General features: G+C 38.0%; 1 protein-coding gene across 9 annotated transcripts in view; it reads right to left on the bottom strand.

The window, feature by feature from the left end:
• LOC122540691 (protein Aster-B-like) overlaps positions 1-12,191 on the bottom strand; it is a 640,121-nt gene that overhangs the window by 157,829 nt on the left and 470,101 nt on the right. The window contains exon 1 of one of the 9 annotated variants that reach the window (XM_043676784.1): positions 7,963-8,288. The exons of 7 other annotated variants lie outside the window; for them this stretch is intronic. Coding sequence is in view for 1 of the 2 variants with exons in the window: in XM_043676782.1 (XP_043532717.1) it covers positions 7,872-7,882 (11 nt within the window). In the remaining variant the exon portion in view is untranslated. One more of the 9 variants, XM_043676782.1, reaches the window with a different exon arrangement.

Raw genomic sequence — 12,191 nt, 5'->3', positions numbered from 1 at the left:
CAAACTGATTTTCCTAGTCCACATGCATATGGAACACCCCCATCAATATTGTAATTGTGCATTTTTCCCATTCCTTTTCTTTCTCCTGATTTATTTTCTTCCCCACATCCTCACTACTGCCAGGAGGCCTGTGCATAAATCCCATCATGGTCTTTTCTCCTTTTCAGTTCCTCAACTGAACCCACACAGATTCTACACCTTCTGTCGCTACATGTCTCCCACTATTATAATTACGGCACATCACTGGTTCTTAGCTGTTCATGGGAATAATACAGATTTCTGTGTCAGCTACAAAGAGACACCATTGGGTTGACCATTTGTATGAACTCAAAACCTATAATGGAAAGATACATTCTCAAAAGTATTATTTCTTTAATCAGTTTTAAATCAATAATCCATGTATTTTGATGGCTTGTTTCAGGTGATCAGTAGAGGATGGATCAGTGGAGTTAAGCAGTGAGGCGACATTGAGCTTCACTGCACTTAATGGTTCATGCAAAGTGATTGCCACAACACCATAAGGAAGTTAGTCACCCATTTCAATAATAGATAAACACACACATTTCTATTGATATATTCACAAAAACAAGCATGTTTCACACGTATTTACTTCCACACAGCAAAGGATTGAGAAATGAAAAATTAAGTCAATTCAAGATTTATATGCAACAAGAGTTGAAGAGAATTTGGTTACAATTTGATACAGTAAATCTTTCAACAGAAAGCAGAGCTCTTTCGTCAGCTCAAGAAACACCAGATTTTATTAATAAATGATTCATATTATGAAAATGGCCAAATTTTGATTAATGTCATAGAGAGGTACAGCATGGAAACAGATCATAGGTCCAAATCGGCCATGCCGACCAGATCTCTGAAATAAATCTAGTCCCATTTGCCAGTATTTGGTCCAAATCCTTGTAAACCTTCCTATTCATAGGAACCCTTCCATCCAGATGACTTTTAAATGTTGAGATTGTACCAGCTGCCACCTATTCCTCTGACAGCTCATTCCATATACACACCACCCTTTGCATGAAAAGTTTGCCCATTAGGGTCCCTTTAAATCTTTCCCTTCTCACCTTAAACCTGTGTTCTATAGGTCTGGGCACCTCTACCATGGGGAAAATGAACTTGGTTATTCATGCTATCAATTTTGCAAACTTCTGTAACGTCATCCCTCAACCTCTGACAGTCCAGGGAAAATAGCCCCAACCTGTTCAGCCTCTCCCGATAGCTCAAACCCTTCAACCCTGGCAACATCCTCATAAGTCTTTTCTGAACACATCCAAGTTTCACAACATCTTTCAGGAGAAAGTGAGGTCTGCAGATGCTGGAGATCAGAGCTGAAAATGTGTTGCTGGAAAAGCGCAGCAGGTCAGGCAGCATCCAGGGAACAGGAGAATCGACGTTTCGGGCATAAGCCCTTCTTCAGGAAGAAGCCCTTCCTGAAGAAGGGCTTATGCCCGAAACATCGATTCTCCTGTTCCCTGGATGCTGCCTGACCTGCTGCGCTTTTCCAGCAACACATTTTCAGCTCACAACATCTTTCCTATAGTAGGGTGACTAGGACTGAACACAGTATTCCAAAAATGGCCTCACCAATGTCCTGTGAGCTGCAAAATGACATCCCACCTCCTATACTCAATGCAGAGAAAGTGAGGACTGCAAATGCTGGAGATCAGAGACAAAAAGTGTGGCCCTGGAAAAGCACAGCCAGTCAGGCAGCATCCGAGGAGCAGGAGAGTCGACAGTTCAAGCATAAGCTCTTCATCAGGAATGCCTCATTCCTGAAGAAGAGCTTTTGCTTGAAACATCGACTCTCCTGCTCCTCTGATGCTACCTGACCGGCTGTGCTTTTCCAGGGCTAATCTTTATGATTCTTATACTCAATGCACTGATCAGTAACGCCCGGGAAATCAAATGTCTTCTTCATTACCCTAACTCTACGACTTCACTTTCAAGTAAGTAGGAACCAGAACTCCAAGGTCTCTTTGGTTGACAACACTCCCCAAGACCCTACCATTAAGTGTATAAGTCCTGCCTTGATTTGCCTTAGCAAAATGCAGCATCTCATATTTCTCTAAATTAAACTCCATCTGCCATTCCTCGACCCATTGGCCCATGTGATTAAGGTCCCGATGTACTGAGGTAACCTTCTTCTCTGTCCATTACACCACCAATTTCTGCAAACTTACTAACCATACATCTTATATTCACGTCAAAATCATTTATACAAATGGCAAAAAGCAGTGGACCCAGCACTGATCCTTGCGATACACCACTGGTCACAGGCCTCCTGTCCAAAAAGCAATTCTTCACTACCATCCCATCTCCAACTTTTGAACCAGTTATGTATCCAAATAGCTAGCTTGCCCTGTAGTCCATGTGATCTAATCTTATTAAACGGTCTACCATGCAAAAGCCTGTCAAATGCCTTACTGAAGGTTCTCCACCCTGCCTTCATCAATCCGCTTAGTCACTTCTTCAAAAACCTTAATCAAATTAATGAGACACGATTTCACACGCACAACCCCATGTTGACTATCCGTAATCACTGGATTGATTTAGTTATTGCCACATATAAATTATGATACTCATGAGATTTGTACAAGGGCTAGCTGTTGAGTGAAGCAGGTGAAATTATTTAAAATAGAGCATGGGTCCAACCAGAGTCCTAGTAAATAAACAAATACACTGTCACAACAGTCTCTGCTTGATGGTCAGGAAAGTCAACCCCAACTCATTTCTCTCATCCAGCATTTTGGTGCTGTAGCCAACAGCAATGACCAAATATTCATTGCCAATTAGGAATCAGGAATCAGGAATAAAACTTTCTGATCTATATGGTTTAGCACTATATTGTTAGTATCTTCAAGGTCATTGAGAGAACTCCCAAAATGCTTTTGCTTCACAGCAGGTTACTAAATGAATTTTGTTTTGTGCTTTGTGTCTGTTTCTTCTCGCTTTATAACTGTGTAACAATAATAGTGATGTCATGGGTATGAGGAAATTAATATCCTGATAAATTATTCAAAATGTGCAGAGTCACTAATTCAGTTGTGTTACATAATCTGATGATGCCTTATCCTAGTTTGGAAGGCAAGTGAAATAAAGGGTTAAATCAGAATGTAATGATGTTATTAGATAAATCACAAGTGGCATTGCATAAATGGAAAAATCAATAACCAAATAAAGTTACTAAGACCCACAGGCAAAATGAAACGCATATGTAGGCTCAGAGGAGAAGGAAGAGATTTCATTTGAGATGCTAAAGATTATTGCATGTCAAATAATTGGTCCAGTTGATTACCATCTGTAAACTTACATAAGTCTTGCTATGTCGACATGTGTTGACTTTATATTAGTCTATACCAAAAAAATGTCTGCACACATTATCTGCCTTTGCCCATTAATAATATTTTAACCTTAATTCCACTAAATTCTTATATCCACATTTGTAACAGAAATGGTCTGGCAAATTTGTCATAATTACACCCTTCTTCCACTGAAGGCAATGCAGGGCAGCACAGAGGGTTGCTGCATTTACAACAATAACTGATAATTCAACGTATAATTGAAATATGATAACAGGGTCAGAATACACGACTTTAAAGTAAGAACTCGATTATGTCTGCATGCCCTCAGCCTAATTACCTTTGGCCATTTAAACGGCTCGCTTAAAAACAACATTTGGCCTCAACATACAACATTTGGGAAATCAAGTAATATCATTCATAATAAATACTAAAACAAAACATTTAGGGTCAGGCTTTTCTCTGTTCTTATGGTCATTTAAATTCAAAGACATTCTTATGAAAGACATCTATTATCAGGTTTTGCTGTGCAACGTTTCCGAGATGACATCCACACTCCTAGATGTTGTGATACCATTGGGATGAACACTGTATAATCAACTTGTAAATAACAATATATTTTAATGAAATTCGTCCAAGCCAGGTAGACTGCTGTGTATTTCAATGATAGTTCTGACAGTATATTAAGTAGACCCAAACACATTTGGCTTCCACTACCACCAACATTCTCCAAACACTAACACACACTCCCAGCACCACCATCACCTCCAAATATCTTACTGAATGTTCCAAATTGAATATTTTAAACTTGTTCACTCTTACAAGGATTGTTGAGAATATTTTTGCAAGCCTTTTAGGCAGTGTGAACAAATGTAAACATAAATGCCCAGCCAACAAGCTAATTCCAACAATCCTAGTGTCTCTTTCTATTATAAACAATAATGTGCCCATTATCAAATGAATTTATTGCCACTTATGTCTTTGAAGCAATGTTGCTCTCTTCACTAATTCCACCAGTTCCTTAAAAATTTCATTTCATAGTATCTTCACTCTATGTGTAGGAGAAAGTGAAGACAGCAGATGCTGATGATCAGAGTCAAAACGTGTGGTGCTGCAAAAGCACAACAGGGTAGGCAGCATCCGAGGAACAGGGCAATGGACGTTTCAGGCATTCCTGAAGGTCTTATGCCTGCAACGTCGATTCCCCTGCTTCTCGGATGCTGCATGACCTGCTGTGCTTATCCAGTGGCACACTTTTCAACTCACTCAGGTGTAGGCAGTTAAGAATAAGGAATTGTTTATAACGCTCTGGCTAGTCTGTTCAAATTTATTCATTTTAATGTGAAGTGTGAGAAATTCTAATGAGGCCACAATATTAAAGCAGGTTTTCACATTTTGTGAGTGATCCCACCATGTGCAGCTATGTCACTGAAACCACCACAACTGTAATGTCAATGGACCATCCAGCATTTCAGAAACTACTCAATAAAATGAACACTACCAGCAGGTTTAAAAAAAGGCTTGTCAAAAAGAACAGAAATACACTATTAGTTTCCATTCGACACCAATTGCCAAATAACTTGCACTGCTCCACTGCTACCCTCACAAGAACTACAAAGACAGCAGTGTTGTGTTTCCACCATGCATCATGAAATTGCACAACTTACATCATTAATATGAATGAATTTTACTGTAGCTCGTAAAGGCTGGTAATTCTGGTAATAACAGCTCTGTTAATGAAGAGTGACTCAATATTGAAGGCTCAAAAAGAGAACAATGACACAGTGACATGATATTCCTGATGGTGTTCGTTGAGATTTTTAGTGAATCTTTTCAAAATTTTTGTTTTTCCCTTCTCTTGACCATACTTCTTCTGTATCTAATCTTACTTTAATTTGCCGTATTTTCTTCTCCATCTTTCACTGCAACTCTCTCTCCTTCAATTTAATTGGTTCAGGTGACAGATCATTGGACCCAATATTCAGAAAGTCCCAAATGTCTCATTAACATTTTGCATCATAATTAAAATGAAAATAAAGGAAATAAATGTTTAATTCAGGATAATTGCTGCAAGGCGGCCTACTCCAGCTAATGCAAGATCATTCTGATTCTTGGATTGCATAAAGTTAGCTTCCAAGACAGAAATGTTGCATAATCAAAGAAAGAATTAACTGGAGTTTCCAGCTTTTGAAAAGTGTAATAAATGATATAAAATAGTTCAACAGCATTTTTGAAATTAAACAAAAGTAATAAATGACCACTGGCATTCATACAGAAGTGGTTGATATGGGAAATAAAGATGTTGCAGAATGCAGTTCTCAGGTTGGGAAATAAGAGTGTGCTTTACGTTGCACGCAACTTTGCCAGACCTGGCACAAGAATATTTCAAACTGATATTGACACCCAAAATGGAAGGGGCTCTACTTCCTGATACTGCCATTCTTCATCTTTATAAGTTCAAAAGTCTAAGACATCACCGCACAAAAATAACAGTGATCATATCATGTACAATACTCTAATAGTCTTTCAATTAATTTTAAAAGATACCTCGCCTTCAGTAATTTCCTTTAGAGGACAGTCTCAACTCAAAAATAAAATGTATTATTCCTACAACGCACTGTCAAAAGTCAACTCCACTGTAATTCAGCTTCTTAGGACAGCATTGAAAGAAGAAGGCAAATTTTCACACTTTTCAAGATATAATAAATTGAAAAAACACTAACTTAAATAAGAGGATTATTTTCTTCCACAGACAATGGGATAAAAATTGTACAACCTAATTAATAATTTAACTTACTATGAAGAATGCTTGCCTGGATGAAAGCAACTGAACAGGAATTGCACCCAAACATAAAACTGAAACACTTGTGTTTGGTTTGTGCCCATCAAACATTAAAAAATAACACAAAGTGGACAACTCACTTCAATATCACAACTTCAATATATATATATAATAAAATTATCTAATGGTTCAAACATTTTTTCTAAAAATATCAAGATTAACTGAATACTGGAAATAGCCTAAGTGCTATGAATCAATAACTTCTCAGCCTCAGGACACCACTCTTTTTAGCTTCTGAACAGGCTCTTTGTCCAAGCTCTGGAGTTCAACTTAATTTCTTAGTTTAAATATATTTTCTGCTGATATGGAAGTTTCAGACAGCATTAGCAGTAAGAAAGCAGCAGCACCACCACTCTGTGTTTAACTTCCCAAATGTAACAGTACTGTGTCTCACTCATTCTCTGATGGTCTCCCAGAATGCATCTTAAGGCTGCCATTTTCTGGTCAAATTAATTTACTTTATATAAGAAAAATGTACAAAGAATGGTTAGTCTTGCTGTCGAACATCTGTGGGTTGATATTGACATACTGGCATTTTGATCACTGCTCAATTTAGACTTCGATAAGCAGTAGAAGCTATTACAATCAGCATTCTCACTATGCGCCATATTATAGAGAAGAATTGCTTCAAACTGGAGCAATCATAACTGTCTTGCCTGTGAGAGCTCTGAAATGTATCCATTTAGACTCCAGTGTGGATTCCAGTTCACCAGAGGAAAGAAATTATATACTCAAGTAGTCATACACACTTGATACTCTTGTTTTCTGGCTGCCAGCCTTCAAAGGTAGCAAGGAAAGGATGCAAAGTCAGCAATAAAAGATCAATAATGATGTACTGATGGATAGGGTGAAAAATAAACTGATAGCTAGCAGTGGCAATCAAAGCCATTCACTGTTTTGTAGGCCAGTTCAAGAGGAATCACCTCATAATTAATTTGTCACTTAAGTTAAATTAGGAAGATTTGTTTAAAAATGATTTCACAAGCAAAGATCCTGCAAATAATTTTTAAAAATATATAGATAGGTCTACTTAAAATGCTGCAAAATAATGCTTATTGAGATATCCAAGGGTTTCATCCAGGGACGAAAGCAGCCAATAGAAGATTAATAGATGGAGCTAAAAACTACAACACCCACACACTCTCAGAAACCATTCCAACATTTCTGCAATGACCCATAATAATATTCTGAACTGAGGGTGTTATTTTGTCTCTTGGGATTAAATGTTCTGCCGCACTCTGAGGAGACATATGGACAATAATCTACATCAGGCATAGTATTGACTCTGAGTACAATACTTGATGCCAGTCAGACCCTGCACCCACTCTGTGACGCATTCAGAATTCATTTTCTTTTGAGGACCAGGTATTTTAATGATTTTTAAAAAAAACATGTACAGGGTATCATGAATAAATCAATTCAGTGTAAGCATAGAAAAACAAGATGTAACTAAACCTCAAGATTATAATGATTCTTTTCCAAACTCCCTCCCCCCAACCTCACCCATTCTAAAGAGCTTAGAATTAAATCGCTTCAACAGACATGTCTGGTAAAAGCAGGCATTAAAGCAAATACACCACCAATGAATTCTAACAGTTCCATCTTCGGCTTGACATGAAAATACGCAACAACAGGAATAGCCTCAGGATCTTTTCATTCTCAACAAGGCAGCAAATAAATATATAAAAACAAATTGTCCAAACAGCAGAACTAACCTGGAAGCCATTAAGGACTGCACCACACTGACAAGCACCTACAGCTTCATTCATACATTCAGGGCCTGTGAGGAGGTGGGAGGATACTCACCTCCACAACCATCACAAGACTAGAATTAAAGGAGTCAAAGCTTGGTTTGAACAGAAAATTCGACACTGTAGGCAACCAGTCGGGTTCACTTCGATCATTGCTATATTGTGGCTGTTTTTCCAGTCTTGTTGCTCACATACAAAAAAAACACACCGGTTCAGCTGTTTTACAAAATGCTGCTGCTTGGTGCAGTCTGTCCGTTGCTGAATTATTCATGCTCCTCATGAATGGAGGTGACATCACTCGCCTCAGGTCAATTTACACCCTTTTCCTGGCTTGATTTGTCTGCACGTCCAGATCAGTGCTAGCTAAGCCAATATGTCTGATGAACTGCATTATTTCAAGACCTCCCTCCCTCCTTCATTTTAACCCTTACAAATCCAAATACATACCCATTATCTTAATCTGTTATCCGGAATTTTCGATTATCATGTTCTGATAATATTCTTTTGCAAATTAAAACATTAGATTTGAATGTTATCAGAACGAAAGGATCAGGTTGAAAAAAAATCTAAATAAATTCATAAAATTTTGTTAAATCAAGACATAAATTGGTATCCTATTCTGTGATTAGCATTTGAAGCTTCTTGTAGGACAGTGTCTAATGACACATAGTCTCTTCTTGGCTAGAAGGTATTGGAGGTTTCTGATCACAGATACAAATAGGCTGATTACAAAAACTTACTAAAAAAGCTACTTGCATCCAAATGTAGTAAGAATGAAATGTATTTATGACAATGCGACACACTGTGCCAAAGTAGTCCCTGGGCAATGGTCCACACACAGAGTTCCACACCTGGCAGCATAATGTCAACAGTGCTAATTTAGGGAGGTAATAAGCGAGGGACCAATTCTTTTTTCATAGGAAACACCCACTAAAATCAAGGTGGGGGGAATGGTGAGGAAGGTACTCTTTAGCTTTTCTACTGCAATTTCTCATGGTTGGTTATGCAGTTAACAGTAGTCCTGGAGGACTTATCAAAATCACAAACATAATGATTGCAAAAAATCTCAAACTGACCCATCAGATAAAATGTTGAAATTTATGAAGCAGCTTATCACACCTAACCATCATCTCTAAAATGTATTACACACAATTATTTTAAAAGTCAGTCACTTAGCATGAAGACAAACTATAAAAGAGACGAATCGATAGCCATTTGCCCCTTTTATAATTCCATCTTGCAAAATTGGTTGTACAAAGTTAAAAATCACACAACACCAGGTTATAGTCCAACAGGTTTAAGCTTCTGGAGCGTTGTTCCAATGGGTTGAATAGGTTGTTATGCTGAAAATCAGTGACCAGCACACGAGGACAGTGATACTTTCAAGATCCTTCATAACCACTTGATCCATTAGAACATGATGAGACAACCTAACTTGAATGGCTTGTGTGAAGAAACACCATTAAACTGTCAGACATAACGTATGCTAAGATGTTGGTAAAAGGTTTAGAATCTACGATCTGCTAACTGTGGGATGACTGTTCTATTAAATGTGCCAATCTGACACAATTGTTAAGTGTGACTATGCTAAAGTGAAACACTAAAACTAAAAATATAGCTTTTGAGAGCAAAGTTTATAATATTCTGATATTTCAGCAGCTAAGGGATGTGAATACTTTCCTACAGCATATCACAATGGAATTTGTGACATATCGTATTCTGACTACATTCTCAAGTGACCTGAGACAATGATTGTGTTCTCTCTATATATGAAAAATTTACATTATTTTGACAGTCACACAATAGTTCATGAAATACTCAGCTCTGCAATCATATAGAATCATATTATGGCCACTGGTACCTAGGGGCATCTTAATTTCAAGGTAATTAATTAATCCTATGTCATCAAACAATACTAAATATAGATAAAAGCGAATTACTGCAGATGCTGGAATCTGAAACCAAAAGAGAAAATGCTGGAAAATCTCAGCAGGTCTGGCAGCTTTGACAAAGGGTCAGTTAGACTCAAAACGTCAGCTCTTTTCTCTCCCTACAGATGCTGCCAGACTAAATATAGATAGCTTGCTCTCTGGTTGACTCTAGACTCATGGAGTCATAGAGAAGTACAGCATGGAAATAGACCTTTCAGTCCAACTCTTCCATGCTAACCAGATATCCTAAACTAATCTTACTCCACTTCCAAGCACTTGGCCCTTACCGTTCTAAACCCTTCCTATTCATATACCCATCCAGATGCCTTTTAAATGCTGCAATTGTACCAGCCTCCACCAGTTCCTCTGGCAGCTCATTCCATACACGCACCATCCTGTGCATGAAAATATTGCCCCTTAAGTCCCTTTTATATATTTCCCCTCTCAACTTAAACCTTTGCGCTCCAGTTCTGGACTCCCCCCCCAAACCAGGGAAAAGACTTGGTCTATTTATCCTAACCATGTCCCTCATGATATTATAAACCTCTACAGCCCCAGCCTATCTCGCCTCTCCCTAGTGCTCAAATCCTCCAACCCTGGCAACATCCTTGTAAATCTTTTCTGAACCTTTTTAAGTTCCACAATGTCCTTTTGACAGGAAGGAGACTAGAACTGCATGCAAGATTTGAAAAGTGGCTTAACCAAAGTCCTGTACAGCCGCAACATAACTTCCCAACCCCTATACTCGATGCTCTGACCAATGAAGGAAAGCATACCAGACGCCTTCTTCACTAACCTATCGACTGATTCTACTTTCTCGAATGGCTGTTGCAAAAACACACGATATTACATCACAACTAATTATCGACTTGCCTTCTCTCCTACTTTAATGATATTATGGCTTGGGGCGGCTCAGTGGTTAGCACTGCTGCCTCACAGCACCAGGGTCCCAGGTTCGATTCCAGCCTCGGGCGACTGTGTGGAGTTTGCACATTCTCCCCGTGTCTGCGTGGGTTTTGTCGGGGTGCTCTGGTTTCCTCCCACAGTCCAAAGATTTGCAGGTCAGGTGAATTGGCCATGCTAAATTGCCCATAGCATTAGGTGCATTAGTCAGAGGGAAATGGGTCTGGGTAGATTACTCTTCGGAGGGTCGGTTTGGACTGGTTGGGCCGAAAGGCCTGTTTCCACACTGTAGGGAATCTAATCTAATCTAATCTTGGTCCTTAACCTGTGCGTCTTCACTTTAAAAACAAAGATACGTAGTTAATCTGTTTGGGGGAAGAGAGGCACTGATTACCCACTGCATTTCAGTAACTAGAACTATTTGTAGTCTAGGAGAAACTTGGGAAACACAATTTTACTATTGAAACTGCGTGGGTTCATAATACTATTTGCTGCATGATTTACTACAGTAGCTCTGGCTGGGTTACCATGCAGAATCCAACTTTTAATGGCACCCAAAATAAAGTATCAAAATAGGGGGAGTGCATAGAATTCAAGAAACGATAATCATACAAAAAAATTTGAAGAAATAATTTAAATGGAAAAGAAATTAGAAGTATTTTAAAAGAAAAGTGCAGGATGTCAACACAATTTACTGAATTATCAAATTGAATAGCTGTTAGTTTAATAAATATCACCTCTGAATATCTAATTTCATGCTTTGAAATTTATCATAACAAAAAGGAAACTTTGCTTAATTTAGTGGAAATAGCAATTCTATTGGAACATTTTGAAGTCACTTAAGGTTAATTGTACAGTAGCCCTCCACTAGTTCCCCACTTCCTGGCAATAGGTCCATGTCATTAACACATTTCAGAAAGTATTCTCTCGAGTTGTACTTTGTAAAATTTTTTCCCAATATAACTAATTTCACTCTATAATTGAAATAAGAAGTGATTATACATTATTGCTTTCACTGAAAACCCAAGAACATTTGAAATAGGCAGTGTGAACTTTTCATTCTTTTTAAGAAATAACAGGTGGTTTTCTCAGAGCAGCCTTAATCAAAACTAGGGAAAATGTTCCTAGAACACTCTGCAAAGCTGCTATACCTGTATACAGATTCTGATCCTGTAACGTATGCTTCTATAATAAAGCAAAGCTTTTAAAAACAAAATTAAAAATAATAAATTTGTTGTGCTGAGAAATTACATTTTTGTACTTTATTCTTCAATTTGTATTAAAAATCTCAAGACTGTTTATAGTTGCAACCATGGCAATTCTAAATTAAACAAAATTGTGAAAAAGGTTTTTTTTAAAAGAATAAGGACCCTGGAGAGCTCCAAGTACCTTAATCTCTGCCTTTGGACCACATCTCAAAAGCAATTTTTATCATCTTCAGACTCTTGCA

The sequence above is a fragment of the Chiloscyllium plagiosum genome, chromosome 35 (genome assembly GCF_004010195.1).
Source record: "Chiloscyllium plagiosum isolate BGI_BamShark_2017 chromosome 35, ASM401019v2, whole genome shotgun sequence".
In the NCBI taxonomy this organism is placed as follows: domain Eukaryota; kingdom Metazoa; phylum Chordata; class Chondrichthyes; order Orectolobiformes; family Hemiscylliidae; genus Chiloscyllium; species Chiloscyllium plagiosum.
Note: the sequence above shows the minus strand (reverse complement) of the source record. Positions and strands in the feature narration are given on the sequence as shown.